This window comes from Somniosus microcephalus, chromosome 4 (assembly GCF_052327205.1).
Source record: "Somniosus microcephalus isolate GS21.2 chromosome 4, FLI_Smic_1.0, whole genome shotgun sequence".
Taxonomy (NCBI): domain Eukaryota; kingdom Metazoa; phylum Chordata; class Chondrichthyes; order Squaliformes; family Somniosidae; genus Somniosus; species Somniosus microcephalus.
The window spans coordinates 2147860-2166315 of NC_140990.1; the positions used below are offsets into that span (position 1 = coordinate 2147860).

The following is an 18456-nucleotide window of genomic DNA, read 5'->3' on the forward strand; positions in this document are numbered from 1 at the left end:
GAAAGATAGAATGTGAGAGGGTGAGAGAGAGAGAACGTGAGAGGGTGAGAGAGTGAGAGAAAGTGTGAGAGGGTGAGAGAGAGAGAGAATGTGACAGGGTGAGAAACAGAGAGAGAGATAGAGGGAGAAAAACAGGGAGATAGAAAGAGAGGTAGGGAGAGACAGAGAGACAGAGAGGGAGAGAGAGAGGGAGCGAGAGAGGCAGAGCAACAGAGAGAGAGAGGGAGACAGAGAGAGAGAGACAGAGAGAGAGAGAGACAGAGAGAGAGAGAGGGACAGAAACAGAAGCATAGAGAGAGGGAGCGAGAGAGACAGAGCAACAGAGCGAGACAGAGAGACTGAGAGAAAGAGAGACAGAGAGTGAGTGAGAGAGAGAGGGAGAGAGAGGTAATTGGGGAGTAGCCAGTATGTCACAGTTATACTGCAGCGTGCGAGGCTGCCTCCTGCTCCCAGTACCTTTGTCCTCCAGAGGGTTTGAGGCGAGGTTGAGTGCAGTCAGGGCTGGTGACGGATTCTCTGCGAGTGCTGCAGCCAACTTCAGAGCAAAGTCCCTGCCAGGAGAGATAGTACGGTCAGCAGGAGGGTTTGGGCAGAAGGGCCTCTTAGCAAATCCACAAATATCTGCATCCCAGAGACCGGCGAGAGATTCACAGAGACAGCAATCGGAGACCAGGACGAAAGCAGTGAATGGGAAGGGGTTGGGTCCATTGGGATTGGGAGTGAATGGGAAGGGGTTGGGTCCATTGGGATTGGGAGTGAATGGGAAGAGGCTTGGGAGTTAATGAGAAGGGGTTGGGTAGATTGGGATTGGGAGTGAATGGGAAGAGGTTGGGTCCATTGGGATTGGGAGTGAATGGGAAGAGGCTTGGGAGTTAATGAGAAGGGGTTGGGTAGATTGGGATTGGGAGTGAATGGGAAGAGGTTGGGTCCATTGGGATTGGGAGTGAATGGGAAGGGGTTGGGTAGATTGGGATTGGGAGTGAATGGGAAGGGGTTGGGTCCATTGGGATTGGGAGTGAATGGCAAGGGTTTGGATCCATTGGGATTGTGTACAGGGGGAGTGAATGGGAAGGGGTTGGGTCCATTGGGATTGGGAGTGAACGGGAAGGGGTTGAGTCCATGAGGATTGGGAGTGAATGGGAAGGGTTTGGGTCCCATTGGGATTGTGTACAGTGGGAGCAAATGGGAAGGGGTTGGGTCCATTGGGATTGGGAGTGAACAGGAAGGGGTTGAGTCCACGAGGATTGGGAGTGAACGGGAAGGGTTTGGGTCCCATTGGGATTGTGTACAGTGGGAGTGAATAGGAAGAGGTTGGGTCCATTGGGATTGTGTACAGTGGGGGTAAATGGGAAAGGTTGGATCCATTGGGATTGGCAGTGAATAGGAAGGGGTTGGGTCCCATTGGGATTGTGTACACTGGGAGTGAATGGGAAGGGGTTGAGTCCATTGGGATTGTGTACAGTGGGAGTGAATGGGAAGGGGTTGAGTCCATTGGGATTGTGCACAATGGGAGTGTCCCTGGTTTTGGAGATGTTGGCTGCAATCTCCTAACAAAGACACTGAGCAGATCGGGAGAAACGGCATGGGAATTCCGGGCAGTTCCCACTGAGTGTCGGTGTTCAGTACGGAGATACTTACACTTTCAGCCCCGTGTTCTCCATCTCCAACTCCTCGATTGTCCTGGACCTGCTCACTGTGTGCAACACCTGCTCGACCACCTCTGACCCCTGGAGATAGGGAATGGGACAACGGGGATGTTGTTAAAGAGTTAATTGAGAGCCCCATGCAGCGCTCCCTCAGTACTGCCCCTCCGACAGTGCGGCGCTCCCTCAGTACTGCCCCTCCGACAGTGCGGCGCTCCCTCAGTACTGCCCCTCCGACAGTGCGGCACTCCCTCAGTACTGCCCCTCCGACAGTGCAGCGCTCCCTCAGTACTGCCCCTCCGACAGTGCGGCACTCCCTCAGTACTGCCCCTCCGACAGTGCGGCGCTCCCTCAGTACTGCCCCTCCGACAGTGCAGCACTCCCTCAGTACTGACCCTCCGACAGTGTGGCGCTCCCTCAGTACTGCCCCTCCGACAGTGCGGCGCTCCCTCAGTACTGCCTCTCCGACAGTGCGGCGCTCCCTCAGTACTGCCCCTCCGACAGTGCGGCGCTCCCTCAGTACTGCCCCTCCGACAGTGCGGCGCTCCCTCAGTACTGCCCCTCCGACAGTGCGGCGCTCCCTCAGTACTGCCCCTCCGACAGTGTGGCGCTCCCTCAGTACTGCCCCTCCGACAGTGCGGCTCTCCCTCAGTACTGCCCCTCCGACAGTGCGGCGCTCCCTCAGTACTGCCTCTCCGACAGTGCGGCGCTCCCTCAGTACTGCCTCTCCGACAGTGCGGCGCTCCCTCAGTACTGCCTCTCCGACAGTGCGGCGCTCCCTCAGTACTGCCTCTCCGACAGTGCGGCGCTCCCTCAGTACTGACCCTCCGACAGTGCGGCGCTCCCTCAGTACTGCCCCTCCGACAGTGCGGCGCTCCCTCAGTACTGCCTCTCCGACAGTGCGGCGCTCCCTCAGTACTGCCCCTCCGACAGTGCAGCGCTCCCTCAGTACTGCCCCTCCGACAGTGCAGCGCTCCCTCAGTACTGCCCCTCCGACAGTGCAGTGCTCCCTCAGTACTGCCTCTCCGACAGTGCGGCGCTCCCTCAGTACTGCCCCTCCGACAGTGCAGCGCTCCCTCAGTACTGCCTCTCCGACAGTGCGGCGCTCCCTCAGTACTGCCCCTCCGACAGTGCGGCGCTCCCTCAGTACTGCCTCTCCGACAGTGCGGCGCTCCCTCAGTACTGCCCCTCCGACAGTGCAGCGCTCCCTCAGTACTGCCTCTCCGACAGTGCGGCGCTCCCTCAGTACTGCCCCTCCGACAGTGCAGCGCTCCCTCAGTACTGCCTCTCCGACAGTGCGGCGCTCCCTCAGTACTGCCCCTCCGACAGTGCGGCGCTCCCTCAGTACTGCCTCTCCGACAGTGCGGCGCTCCCTCATTACTGCCCCTCCGACAGTGCAGTGCTCCCTCAGTACTGCCCCTCCGACAGTGCAGCGCTCCCTCAGTACTGCCCCACCGACAGTGCGGCGCTCCCTCAGTACTGCCCCTCCGACAGTGCAGTGCTCCCTCAGTACTGCCCCTCCGACAGTGCAGCGCTCCCTCAGTACTGCCCCACCGACAGTGCGGCGCTCCCTCAGTACTGCCCCTCCGACAGTGCGGCGCTCCCTCAGTACTGACCCTCCGACAGTGCAGCGCTCCCTCAGTACTGACCCTCCGACAGTGTGGCGCTCCCTCATTACTGCCCCTCCGACAGTGCGGCGCTCCCTCAGTACTGCCCCTCCGACAGCACGGCGCTCCCTCAGTACTCACCAGTTTGAGGTCCCGTGTGTAGAGTTTGGTAAACCATTGGTTGTAGGCCAAAGCTGCCACGATCAGAGCCAAGTCGCTGCAAGAGAGAGGGAGGAAAGGGATTGGGGGAGGGGAAGAACCATCAACACCCCCAGCACACCGGACGCAGCCCCACACACAGAGCAGGAAAGGGCCAGGCCCCGCTCCCAGCCTGTGCTGAGTTACTGTCCTCAGTCCCCGCTGGGTTCATAGAATCATAGAAATTCACGGCACAGAAGGAGGCCATTCGGCCCATCGTGTCCGTACCAGCTGAAAAAGAGCTATCCAGCCTAATCCCACTTCCCAGCTCTTGGTCCGTAGCCATGTAGGTTACATAGAAACATAAAAACATAGAAGATAGGAGCAGGAGTAGGCCATTCGGCCCCTCGAGCCTGCTCCGCCATTCAATGAGATCATGGCTGATCATCCAAATTCAGTACCCTGTCCCTGCCTTCTCCCCATATCCCTTGATCCCTTTAGCCTTAAGAAATATATCTAACTCCTTCTTGAATATATTTAATGAATTGGCCTCTACTGCATTCTGTGGTAGAGAATTCCACAGGTTCACCACTCTCTGGGTGAAGAAATTCCTCCTCATCTCTGTCCTAAATGGCTTACCCCTTATCCTTAGACTGTGACCCCTGGTTCTGGACTCCCCCGCCATCGGGAACATCCTTCCTGCATCTAGTCTGTCTAGTCCTGTTAGAATTTTATAAGTTTCAATGAGATCCCCTCTCATTCTTCTAAACTCCAGCGAGTACAAGCCCAATCGACCCAATCTCTCCTCATACGTCATTCCTGCCATCCCAGGTATCAGCCTGGTGAATCTTCGCTGCACTCCCTCCATGGCAAGAACATCCTTCCTCAGATAAGGCGACCAAAACTGCACACAATACTGAAGATGTGGTCTCACCAAGGCCCTGTACAACTGCAGCAAGACATCCTTGTTCCTGTACTGAAACCCTCTCGCTACGAAGGCCAACATACCATTTGCCTTCTTAACCGCCTGCTGCACCTGCATGCTTACCTTCAGCGACTGGTGCACAAGGACACCCAGGTCTCGTTACACTTCCCCTTCTCCCAATCTATTGTCATTCAGATAATAATCTGCCTTCCTGTTTTTGCTACCAAAGTGGAGGTGCAGCAGGCGGTGAAGAAGGCAAATGGTATGTTGGCCTTCGTAGCGAGAGGGTTCGAGTACAGGAACAAGGATGTCTTGCTGCAGTTGTACAGGGCCTTGGTGAGACCGCACCTTGAGTATTGTGTGCAGTTTTGGTCGCCTTACCTGAGGAAGGACGTTCTTGCCATGGAAGGAGTGCAGCGAAGATTCACCAGGCTGATACCTGAGATGGCAGGAATGACGTATGTGCTGTCTTGCGCTGCGAGGGCAGAATAACGTATGAGGAGAGATTGGGTCGATTGGGCTTATACTCACTGGAGTTTAGAAGATTGAGAGGGGATCTCATCGAAATCTATAAAATTCTGTCAGGCCTGGACAGACTAGATGCAGGAAGGATGTTTCTGATGGCCGGGGAGTCCAGAACCAGGGGTCATAGTCTAAGGATAAGGGGTAAGCCATTTATGACTGAAATGAGGAGGAATTTCTTCACCCAGAGAGTGGTGAACCTGTGGAATTCTCTGCCACAGAGGGTGGTGGAGGCCAGTTCATTAAATATATTCAAAAAAGAGTTGGATATATTTCTTAAGGCTAAAGGGATCAAGGGATATGGGGAGAAGGCAGGGACAGGGTACTGAATTTGGATGATCAGCCATGATCTCATTGAATGGCGGAGGAGGCTCGAGGGGCCGAATGGCCTACTCCTGCTCCTGTTCCCTATGTTCTTGTGTTCCATCGACCCTATCAATTCCTTTCAAAATCCTAAATACCTCAACCAAATCACCCCGACACCACCTATATCCCAGGGAATACAAGCCAAGGTTATTGTAATCTCTCCTCATAATCTAACCCTTGGAGACCGGGTATCATTCTGGTAAACCTACGCTGCACTTCCTCCAAGACCAATATATCCTTCCTAAGGTGTGGTACCCAGAACTGTTCACAGTGCTCCAGGTGTGGTCTAACCAGGGCTTTGTACAGCTGCAGTATAACTTCTACCCCCGTGTATTAGAATCACAGAATGATACAGCACAGAAGGAGGCCATTCGGCCCATCGTGCCTGGGCCGGCTCTTTGAAAGTGCCCTCCAATTAGTCCCACTCCCCTTTGCTCTTTCCCCAGAGCCCTGCAGAATTTGCCCCTTCAAATATTTCTCCAGTTCCCTAATATTTCATTCGCCTTTGTGATGATTTTTTTTCATACAATTGTACAGGGCCTTGGTGAGACCACACCTGGAGTACTGGGCACAGTTTTGGTCTCCTTATCTAAGGAAGGATATACTTGCCTTGGAGGCGGTGCAACGAAGGTTCACTAGATTGATTCCTGGGAGGAGAGGGCTGTCCTATGATGAGAGATTGTGTAGATTGGGCCGATACTGTCTGGAGTTTAGAAGAATGAGAGGTGATCTCATTGAAACATACAAGATTCTGAGGGGGATTGACAGGGTAGATGCTGAGAGGTTTTTTCCCCCTGGCTGGAGTGTCTAGAACTAGGGGTCATAGTCTCAGGATAAGGGGTCGGCCAGTTAGGACTGAGATGAGGAATTTCTTCACTCAGAGGGTTGTGAATCTTTGGAACTCTCTGTCCCAGGGGGCTGTGAATGCTGAGTCTTTGAGTATATTCAAGGCCGAGATCGATAGATTGTTGGACTCTCGGGGAATCGAGGGATATGGGGATCGGGCGGGAAAGTGGTGTTGAGGTCAAAGATCAGCCATGATCTTATTGAATGGCGGAGCAGGCTCGAGGGGCCGAATGGCCTACTCCTGCTCCTAATTCTTATGTTCTTATGTACCTGACCACCGCTTTTTATTGACCAGGCAACTTGGCCGGAGGGTTGAAAGGTCACTCTCTGACCTCACTGACCCCTCCCATCAGAGAGAGAGAGAGAGATAGAGGAGCCCTTAATCCCCTCCGTTTGGGACTGGATTTGACCCCTAGGCCCCAGAGAGGGTGAAAGGTCAGCCTGCGACCCCTCCACCCCATCCCCCCGGTTACTGACTGACCGACTGTCCAGGTGGCTGAAGTCGAGGATGTTGAAGTGTCTGGTGTCCTGAGAGTGGTAGATAGTGTCAACGTCCTGGAACAGAAGGAGAGAGAGAGAGAGCGCGTTACACAGATCGTCGAGAGACAGACAGAAAGAGAGACGGAGAGAGAGAGGGAGGGAGAGACAGAGAGAGAGAGAAACAGAGAGAGATAGGGAGAGAGAGAGGGGGGGAGACGGAGAGGGACAGAGAGAGAGAGACAGAGAGAGAGAGAGAGGGAGAGAGAGAGGGAGGGAGAGAGAGAGAGGGAGAGAGAGACAGAGAGAGAAAGAGAGGGAGAGATAGAGAGAGAGAGAGAGAGGGCAGGGAAGGAAGAGAGACCGAGACAGAGAGACAGAGAGGGAGGGAGGGAGAGACAGAGAAAGACAGAGAGAGAGAGACAGAGAGAGAGAGAGAGAGACAGAGAGAGAGAGAGGGAGAGAGGGGGAGGAAGAGAGAGACAGAGAGAGACAGAGACAGAGACAGCATTTGGCTCAAAATTTTCAAATCAGTAATTGAACCAATTGCACCCTATGGCAGTGAGGTGTGGGGACCACTAACACAACAAGAATTTGCAAAATGGGACAAACACCCAATTGAGATCCTATATGCAGAATTCTGTAAAAGTATCCTCCGGACTCAAAGGAAAACCGTAAACAATGCATGCAGGGCGGAACTAGGCCAATATCCATTAATAATCACTATCCAAAAAAGAGCCACCAAATTCTGGAAACACCTAGAAATGAGCAACCCCCAATGCTATCATTACGAAGCCCTGAAATGCCAAGAGAGGACCATAAAGAAGAATACCCTCAGTCAACTAGTCCTGGGACTCAGTGAAGTAACTACTAACACTACTAACAATAACCAGCCCCAGGACAGTGACAGCGTAACACAAAGAATTCGACCCAACACAATCGTCGCTAAGCAAAAGGAAAAATATCTGTCATATTGGGCAGAAACAACAAAAACCCAAAGCAAACTCAATTGCTACTTGGCCCTAAACAGACAATACAACATGGCTGATTACCTGACCATGGTAAAGGATAGCAAACTGAGAAAAACCTTGACAATGTACAGACTTAGCGAACATAACCTGGCGATCGAAAAAGGTAGACACAGGCAGACCCGGCTACCAAGAGAGGACAGGATATGCTCTCACTGCAGTCAGGGAGTGGTGGAGACAGAGATGCACTTCCTCACAGCTTGTAGAAAATATCAGGGTATAAGGGAGAATTTCTACCCAAAATTCACAAAAATATGCCCGGAATTCAGAAATTTGAATGACGACCAAAAACTCCCATACCTACTAGTGGAAGAGAGAAATTGTGTAACACTAACGGCACACTATGTTACAGCTTGCCATAAACAGAGGGACAACCACTAAATATAAGAAAAGAGTATATATAAATTATATGAATGTATATTTATACACTCAGGGATATACCTGTTTATACACTGTATGAATAGATCTGCGTTTATGTGTTCAACCATGAATGTTTTTCGATGCTTTGGCAACATAAGATGTACCTTATCATGCCAATAAAGCGAATTGAATTGAATTGAATTGAAATTGAGAGGGAGAGAGGAGAGTGAGAGAGAGAGGGAGAGACAGAGGGGGAGAGAGAGAGAGGGAGAGAGAGTAGGGAGGGGGGGAGACGGAGAGAGACAGAGAGAGAGAGACAGAGAGAGAGAGAGAGAGAGAGACAGAGAGAGAGAGACAGAGAGAGAGAGACAGAGAGAGAGGGAGAGAGAGAGAGACAGAGAGAGAGAGACAGAGAGAGAGACAGAGAGAGAGAGACAGAGAGAGAGAGGGAGGGAGGGAGAGACAGACAGAGAGAGGGAGACAGAGAGAGAGAGAGAGAGAAAGGGAGGGAGAGAGAGACAGAGAGAGAGACAGAGAGAGACAGAGAGAGAGAGAGAGAGAGAGAGAGAGAGACAAAGGGAGGGAGAGAGAGAGAGACTGAAAGATAGAGAGATGGAGAGAGACTGAGTGAAATAAAGACAGAGAGAGCGGGGGAGGGACAGAGACAGAGCGAGCGGGGGAGGGATTGAGTGGGAGGCAGATGTAGAGATAGACTTACCCATTGTACCTCCTCCCGACAGGCAACTCCGTTATAGTCACAGAGGGCGGCGTAGGTTTCCGAGAATCCCCCTGGGGACAGACACAGAGCGTTAGACACATACACGGGCCGTACAGTCCCAGACGGGAGTGAATCGTTCCCTTTTACCCGCTGTGTGTACTGTACAATGTACAGGAGCTGACACTGAGACACATACACGGGCCGTACAGTCCCAGACGGGAGTGAATCGTTCCCTTTTACCCGCTGTGTGTGCTGTACAATGGACAGGAGCCGACACTGAGACACACACGGGCCGTACAGTCCCAGACGGGAGTGAATCGTTCCCTTATACCCGCTGTTTGTGCTGTACAATGTACAGGAGCTGACACTGAGACACACACACACACGGGCCGTACAGTCCCAGACGGGAGTGAATCGTCCCCTTTTACCCGCTGTGTGTGCTGTACAATGTACAGGAGCCGACACTGAGACACACACACGGGCCGTACAGTCCCAGACGGGAGTGAATCGTTCCCTTTTACCCGCTGTGTGTGCTGTACAATGTACAGGAGCTGACACTGAGACACACACACGGGCGGTGCAGTCCCAGACGGGAGTGAATCGTTCCCTTTTACCCGCTGTGTGTGCTGTACAATGTACAGGAGCTGACACTGAGACACACACACGGGCCGTACAGTCCCAGACGGGAGTGAATCGTTCCCTTTTACCCGCTGTGTGTGCTGTACAATGTACAGGAGCTGACACTGAGACACACACACGGGCCGTACAGTCCCAGACGGAAGTGAATCGTTCCCTTTTACCCGCTGTGTGTGCTGTACAATGTACAGGAGCGGACACTGAGACACACACATGGGCCGTACAGTCCCAGACAGGAGTGAATCGTTCCCTTTTACCCGCTGTGTGTGCTGTACAATGTACAGGAGCCGACACTGAGACACACACATGGGCCATACAGTCCCAGACGGGAGTGAATCGTTCCCTTTTACCCACTGTGTGTGCTGTACAATGTACAGGAGCTGACACTGAGACACACACACGTGCCGTACAGTCCCAGACGGGAGTGAATCGTTCCCTTTTACCCGCTGTGTGTACTGTACAATGTACAGGAGCTGACACTGAGACAAACACACGGGCCGTACAGTCCCAGACGGGAGTGAATCGTTCCCTTTTACCCACTGTGTGTGCTGTACAATGTACAGGAGCTGACACTGAGACACACACATGGGCCGTACAGTCCCAGACGGGAGTGAATCGTTCCCTTTTACCTGCTGTGTGTGCTGTACAATGTACAGGAGCTGACACTGAGACACACACACACACAGGCCGTACAGTCCCAGACGGGAGTGAATCGTTCCCTTTTACCCGCTGTGTTTGCTGTACAATGTACAGCAGCTGACACGGAGACACACACACGGGCCGTACAGTCCCAGACGGGAGTGAATCGTTCCCTTTTACCCGCTGTGTGTGCTGTACAATGTACAGGAGCTGACACTGAGACACACACACGGGCCGTACAGTCCCAGACGGGAGTGAATCGTTCCCCTTTTACCCGCTCTGTGTGCTGTACAATGTACAGGAGCCGACACTGAGACACACACACGGGCCGTACAGTCCCAGACGGGAGTGAATCGTTCCCTTTTACCCACTGTGTTTGCTGTACAATGTACAGCAGCTGACACGGAGACACACACACGGGCCGTACAGTCCCAGACGGGAGTGAATCGTTCCCTTTTACCCGCTGTGTGTACTGTACAATGTACAGGAGCTGACACTGAGACACACACACATGGGCCATACAGTCCCAGACGGGAGTGAATCGTTCCCTTTTACCCGCTGTGTGTGCTGTACAATGTACAGGAGCTGACACTGAGACACACACACGGGCCGTACAGTCCCAGACGGGAGTGAATCGTTCCCCTTTTACCCGCTGTGTGTGCTGTACAATGTACAGGAGCTGACACTGAGACACACACACGGGCCGTACAGTCCCAGACGGGAGTGAATCGTTCCCTTTTACCCGCTGTGTGTGCTGTACAATGTACAGGAGCTGACACTGAGACACACACACGGGCCGTACAGTCCCAGACGGGAGTGAATCGTTCCCTTTTACCCGCTGTGTGTGCTGTACAATGTACAGAAGCCGACACTGAGACACACACACGGGCCGTACAGTCCCAGACGGGAGTGAATCGTTCCCTTTTACCCGCTGTGTGTGCTGTACAATGTACAGGAGCTGACACTGAGACACACACACGGGCCGTACAGTCCCAGACGGGAGTGAATCGTTCCCTTTTACCCGCTGTGTGTACTGTACAATGTACAGGAGCTGACACTGAGACACACACACGGGCCGTACAGTCCCAGACGGGAGTGAATCATTCCCTTTTACCCGCTGTGTGTGCTGCACAATGTACAGGAGCTGACACTGAGACACACACACGGGCCGTACAGTCCCAGACGGGAGTGAATCGTTCCCTTTTACCCGCTGTGTGTGCTGTACAATGTACAGGAGCTGACACTGAGACACACACACGGGCCGTACAGTCCCAGATGGGAGTGAATCGTTCCCTTTTACCCGCTGTGTGTGCTGTACAATGTACAGGAGCCGACACTGAGACACACACACGGGCCGTACAGTCCCAGATGGGAGTGAATCGTCCCCTTTTACCCGCTGTGTGTGCTGTACAATGTACAGGAGCTGACACTGAGACACACACACGGGCCGTACAGTCCCAGACGGGAGTGAATCGTTCCCTTTTACCCGCTGTGTGTGCTGTACAATGTACAGGAGCTGACACTGAGACACACACACGGGCCGTACAGTCCCAGACGGGAGTGAATCGTTCCCTTTTACCCGCTGTGTGTGCTGTACAATGTACAGGAGCTGACACTGAGACATACACACGGGCCGTGCAGTCCCAGACGGGAGTGAATGGTTCCCATGTAACCCTACTCACCACAGCACGTTTGGGTGTGTGTTTTGCACGTTTCTCTACGAGGACTGAACTTGAGGCTGTTCGGAGATTCAGGAGTGCTCCTCTGACTCAGTGATCTGCACAGAATGTGAGAGGGAAATAGTTAGAGAGAGAGAGAGAGAGAGACACTGAAGTGATAGATAGCAAGAACATAAGAAATAGGAGCAGGAGTAGGCCATTCGGCCCTTCGAGCCTGCTCCGCCATTCAATGAGATCATGGCTGATCTTCTGCCCCAACTCCATTCACTGGCCCTATCGCCGTATCCCTTGATGCCCTTACTAGTCAGAAATCTATCCACTTCTGTTTTGAATATACCCAATGACTGAGCCTCCACAGCCCTCTGGGGTAGAGAATTCCAAAGATTCACCACCCTCTGTGTGAAGAAATTTCTTCTCATCTCAGTCCTGAATGGCCTACCCTTTATCCTGAGGCTGTGGCCCCTGGTTCCAGACTCTCCAGCCAATCAAGCCCTGTAATAGTTGTGTATGCTTCGATGAGATCCCCTCTCATTCCTCTGAATTCAAGAGAATACAGGCCTAGTTTACTCGGTCTCTTCTCATACGACAGTCCCGCCATCCCAGGAATCAATCTCGTGAACCTTCGTTGCACTCCCTCTATGGCAAGTATATCCTTCCTTAGGTAAGGAGACCAAAATTGTACACAGTACTCCAGGTGTGGTCTCACCAGGGCCCTATATAATTGGAGTAAGACTTCTTTACAGAGCTTTTGCTAGTTACTTTATTGAGCACATGTGGACTAGGTACAGTATCTGTAGAGGCTTCCATCTTGACTGCTGCCTTGTGGGTAGCCTAGTGCCTCATGGGTAATGTAGTCTTAATATACATACAGCTGGGTAGTGTAGTCTTATACATACAGCTATATACAGCTCTACACAGCTCTACGGCTCCACCTAGTGTCCACTATAGAATGACATGTTATTGATCATTACATCCCCCTTTCTTTGAGGTTTAACAAAATCAATATCAATCAACTTTCAAGAAAACTTTCTTATGTTCATTAATAAATAGACATTCTTATTATGAACACAGCTAGCTTTTGCTAGTTACTTTATTGAGCACATGTAGACTAGGTACAGTATCTGTAGAGGCTTCCATCTTGACTGCTGCCTTGTGGGTAGCCTAGTGCCTCATGGGTAATATAGTCTTAATATACATATAGCTGGGTAGTGTAGTCTTATACATACAGCTATATACAGCTCTACACAGCTCTACGGCTCCACCTAGTGTCCACTATAGAATGACATGTTATTGATCATTACATCCCCCTTTCTTTGAGGTTTAACAAAATCAATATCAACTTTCAAGAAAACTTTCTTATGTTCATTAATAAATAGACATTCTTATTATGAACACAGCTAGCTTTTGCTAGTTACTTTATTGAGCACATGTGGACTAGGTACAGTATCTGTAGAGGCTTCCATCTTGACTGCGGCCTTGTGGGTAGCCTAGTGCCTCATGGGTAATATAGTCTTAATATACATATAGCTGGGTAGTGTAGTCTTATACATACAGCTATATACAGCTCTACGGCTCCACCTAGTGTCCACTATAGAATGACATGTTATTGATCATTACACTTCCTTAGGTAAGGAGGCCAAAATTGTACACAGTACTCCAGGTGTGGTCTCGCCAAGGCCCTGTATAATTGGAGCAAGACTTCTGGAATTTTTTGAGGATGTAACTGGTAGAATAGATAAGGGAGAACCAGTGGATGTGGTGTATTTGGACTTTCAACAGGCTTTTGATAAGGTCCCGCATAAGAGATTAGCGTGTAAAATTAAGGCACATGAGATTGGGGGCAAGGTATTGACTTGGATGGAGAACTGGTTGGCAGACAGAAAGCAAAGAGTTGGAATAAACGGCTCTTTTTCCGAGTGGCAAGCAGTGACTAGTGGGATACCGCAGGGATCGGTCCTCGGACCCCAGCTATTCACAATATATATTAATGATCTGGATGAGGGAACTAGATGTAATATCTCCAAGTTTGCAGACGACACAAAGCTGGGTGGGCGTGTGTGCTGTGAGGAGGATACCGAGAAACTCCAGGATGATTTGGACAGGCTGGGTGATTGGGCAGAAGCATGGCAGATGCAATATAACGTGGATAAATGCGAGGTTATCCACTTTGGTGGCAAAAACAGGAAGGCAGATTATTATCTGAATGGCAATAGATTGGGAGAAGGGGAAATGCAACGAGACCTGGGCATCCTTGTGCACCAGTCGCTGAAAGTAAGCATGCAGGTGCAGCAGGCGGTTAAGAAGGCAAATGGTATGTTGGCCTTCGGTAGCGAGAGGGTTTGAGTACAGGAACAAGGATGTCTTGCTGCAGTTGTACAGGGCCTTGGTGAGACCACATCTTGAGTATTGTGTGCAGTTTTGGTCGCCTTATCTGAGGAAGGATGTTCTTGCCATGGAAGGAGTGCAGCGAAGATTCACCAGACTGATACCTGGGATGGCAGGAATGACGTATGAGGAGAGATTGGGTCGATTGGGCTTGTACTCGCTGGAGTTTAGAAGAATGAGAGGGGATCTCATCGAAACTTATAAAATTCTAACAGGACTAGACAGACTAGATGCTGGAAGGATGTTCCCAATGGCGGGGGAGTCCAGAACCAGGGGTCACAGTCTAAGGATAAGGGGCAAGCCATTTAGGACAGAGATGAGGAGGAATTTCTTCACCCAGAGAGTGGTGAACCTGTGGAATTCTCTACCGCAGAAGGCAGTAGAGGCCAATTCATTAAATATATTCAAGAAGGAGTTGGATATATTTCTTAAGGCTAAAGGGATCAAGGGATATGGGGAGAAGGCAGGGACAGGGTACTGAATTTGGATGATCAGCCATGATCTCATTGAATGGCGGAGCAGGCTCGAGGGGCCGAATGGCCCACTCCTGCTCCTATCTTCTATGTTTCTATGTTTCTTTACTCCTGTCCTCAACATACTGGTGTAGCTGTCAAATAGTCTGTAACTTCCCAATCACAGAATGATACAGCACGGAAAGAGGCCATTCGGCCCATCGTGTCTGTGCCGGCTCTTGGAAACAGCTCTCCAATGAGTCCCACTCCGCCTTGCTCGTCCCCCACAGCCTTGCAAATTTTTCCCCGTCAAGTATTTCTCCAATTCCCTCTTGAAAGCTACTATTGAATCTGCTTCCACCGCCCTTTCAGGCAGCGCGTTCCAGATCACAACAACTCGCTGCGTAAAAATTAATTCTCCTCATCTCCCCCTCCGGTTCTTTTGTCAATTATCTTAAATCTGTGTCCTCTGGTTACCCACTGTCCTGTCACTGGAAACACTTTCTCCTTCTTTACGTGGCAGAAGAACCAACTAGTGGTGTTCCGCAGGGGTCAGTGCTGGGACCCCAACTCTTTACAATCTATATTAACGATTTGGATGAAGGGACCGAGTGCAACATATCCAAGTTTGCCGACGATACAAAGATGGGAGGGAAAGCAGTGAGTGAGGAGGACATAAAAAACCTGCAAAAGGACATAGACAGTGTTGTGTATGTAATATGTGTGCTACTTTGAACCTATGGACAGGACTGCACTACTTGTTGGGCGTAGTGATACGCAGTACCACTCCTGGCCATAGGGGTATAAATAGTACTGTGGGTACTGATCTCCCCTCAGTTCCCGCCTGTGGGCATGAAGTAAAGACCTACGTATAGTCCCTACCTCCAACCAGTAAAGACCTGTTTTATTGTTACTGATTAAGTCTGAGTATTAATTACTTGAACAACTCACAGATTTAACACTGGCGACGAGTCTGATTCGGACCCTGCGGCAGTCACTCCACGGCAGCTTCGTCCACAGCCAGGACGTTGCAGAGAGGTTTCCACCCTCTCCACCCCACTGGAAGACATCCTGACCTCGGAGCCTCCATCGGCGACCGTCAGCTTCTTCTCCAGCTTGGTGGTGGGTAAGCCGTTGTCTGAGCCGGGCAGCGACGCGACAGGCAGTCGACCGCGTTGGCCGCACGAACGGGGCTGGGGGAGCTGGAGGAATAGGGCGCGAGAGCCGCTTCGAGCGGGAGGCGTTTCAACGGAGCGATCGCATCTCCTGATAAGAGCCGAGAGCCGCTTCGCGATCCAGCGATCGCATCCGCTGATAAGGGCCGCACTCGGGCGATCGCGGCGAAGATAAGGGCCGCACTCGGGGGCTGAAGGGAGACGGCGTTGGGGGACGGGTGAAGACCGCCAAGCGCGGGAAAACCGCCATTTTGTGGGCGGAGGACGACGGCAAGAGCGGGAAGCTGCCATCTTGGATAGCAGTAAAAAAAAAAAAAAAAAGAGAAATTGCAAATCTACAATGCCTAAACACGGGAATATTAGCACCTTTGATAGTGACCTCGAAGATTGGGCCATATATGTTGAAAGAGTAAAAAATTATTGTAAGGCCAATAAAATTCGTGACCAAGATAAAGCTCTAACATTATTAAATTTAATGGGTGCGAAGACATACGGGCAATTGAAACACCTGTTATCACCAGATGAACCAACGGATAAGACGTTCGATGAGATTGTTACTGTCCTGAAAGATCATCTAAACCCCACGCCGCTGATGCTAGCGGAACGATTTAAATTTTACGACAGAAGGCAGCTACAGCATGAAAGCAATGCTGATTATTTGCTGGAATTGCGTAAATTAGCGAAATATTGCCAGTTTGGAACGGGACTGACAGAGGCACTTCGAGACAAATTTTTGTGTGGTTTATTTAAACAGGATACACAAAAGCGACTGCTCGAGGAGAATGAGCTGACGCTTGAGAAGGTGGTCACTATGGCAGCAGCACACGAAGCCGCAGCGAGAGGCACGGCAGTAATGCAGCTACGGTCACCGGAGCTCAGTGCACACAAATTGGGTGTGAGTTCTGGCAAATGTTATCGTTGTGGAAAGACAACGCATGAGCAGAACCAGTGTTGGTTTAAAAACCAAGAATGTAGAACTTGTGGTAGGCTTGGACATATAGCTAGAGTATGCAGGTCAGGGAAGAAGACCAGCAACAAGAAGTCACCGCAAGGAAAATACGCAAAGGTACACAAGGTGACCGAACAGGAGTCCGATTCAGACGCTAGCAGTAATGAACTGGCTAGCTTAAGAGTACTCAACGCTGGTAAGGGTGCAGACCTCCAGACAATTTGGGTCACTCTTCAGATAGAAGGAGTCCAAGTAAAACTGGAATTGGACACTGGATCGGCATTGACGGTCATAAATAAGAAAGATTACGGAAAGTTATTCCAACATATTCCCCTACAGGATACGGGGATTATATTGGAAACATACACGGGGCAAAGAGTGTACCCCATCGGGAAAATAGAGGTTGCAGTGGTCCACAAGGGCGAAGACAGTCAAATAATGGACTTATATGTGATATCTGAAGGAGGTCCTCCACTACTAGGACGGGAGTGGATTAGGAAAATGAATATGGACTGGCATTTCCTACAAACAATAACGAGTGAGAACTCGGTGAAGATAGTCGGCCCAGACTCTGGAACGGATGATGGTAAGCCCAACTCAGGTGCAAAAGACAAAGTTTCAGCACAGAATTCCACTGAGCAACAACAACATAGTTTAACTGTGGATTCTGAGTCTGGCAAGTCTACTGATGTGCCCATTTCTGAGGGACACCGGGCTCGAACTCAACTCCATTTCAAACTACAACAGCAATTAGAACAAATGCTTCGCCGTTGTGAGCAAGAGTTGAATGCAACGAAAGAGTTCTTTGATATAGAGTTGGAGAATCTGGAAAGACAACAGAAGCAGCTGATGGAGAAAATGGAACAGGAGCACACAAAACATCTGATGTCAGAGGAGTTAACGGTCAGCCAACTCCTGCATATGCTGAAGGACAGGACTCTGAAATGGGAAAAACTTGAACACGAACTTCAATATTCAAACGAAAGGGGTTCGGAGCTCTCAAAGGTTATTGGAAGAGCTGAGGTGGCAACACAGACTGAGATGACTGCAACAGAGCAGCCCTTGGATGCCAAAAGTACGCTGACTCACGTCAACGTAGAACAACAGACCGCTGAAACAGCTGCTCCGGTAGAGGGATTGCATAGTCCGATCAATCAATCTCCAAAGGAAGTTGAAGTATTAAAATCACAAATGAGGTCACTAGTAAACGACTTGCTGAAAGCCCAGAAAAAGCTGGATGCAGAGGTACACATGAAGAAGTCTCTTCAGGAAAGATGTCTGGATTTGGAACAAGAGCTGGCTAACGTCCAGCTGGGTATGGAGGAAATAGACGACCCTCTCACTGGTCTAGCTCAGGACGACACCGAATATTACTATGACCTGGTGGACGACACCGAATATTACGATGTCCTGTCCTGCCCAGCTTGTAACTTCGACTCCCAAAGTGCAGAAATCATGGAGGAGCACCAAAAGTCTACGGAACATCGGGAGAAGCTGGCTCTACGACGGAAACAGGAGGAAGAGAAGGAGGAACTGCGCATGCAGCTGGCAGCTGTGGCAGCTGACAATGGAGCCCAGAGAGTCTCCAAGAAGCAGAAAAGGAAAAGTAAAAACAGAAGATGACCCATCTGAACCATTATCACCTCTACCAGATCACACACGTGGTCTCTCCGAACGGAGCCAATTCAGTTCGGAAGTTCAAACTGTTAAATCCATGGAAGGACTATTGAATGAGTCACTCCAGCAACGTGAACCGACTCCACCACAGAGATTGAATCTGTGAACTGTTTTCCGCAGAGACTGAATCTGTGATCTGTTTTGACATGAAGTTATCTATGTATCTATGTTATTCTGTTATGTAAACCTGAAGTTATATATGTATATATGTTATTACGTTATGTTAAATGGGGA

The 18456-nt window shown here is 50.7% G+C and overlaps 1 protein-coding gene across 1 annotated transcript in view; it reads right to left on the bottom strand.

Annotated features, from left to right (window-relative positions):
* LOC147118172 (capping protein, Arp2/3 and myosin-I linker protein 3-like) overlaps positions 1-18456 on the bottom strand; it is a 75438-nt gene that overhangs the window by 49920 nt on the left and 7062 nt on the right. The window contains exons 4-9 of the mRNA XM_085983669.1: positions 11588-11682; positions 8631-8701; positions 6529-6602; positions 3392-3467; positions 1639-1727; positions 457-551 (exon numbers count right to left, since the gene is read on the bottom strand). Of these exons, the coding sequence (XP_085839795.1) occupies positions 457-551; positions 1639-1727; positions 3392-3467; positions 6529-6602; positions 8631-8701; positions 11588-11682 (500 nt within the window). The remainder of the gene's footprint in view (positions 1-456; positions 552-1638; positions 1728-3391; positions 3468-6528; positions 6603-8630; positions 8702-11587; positions 11683-18456) is intronic.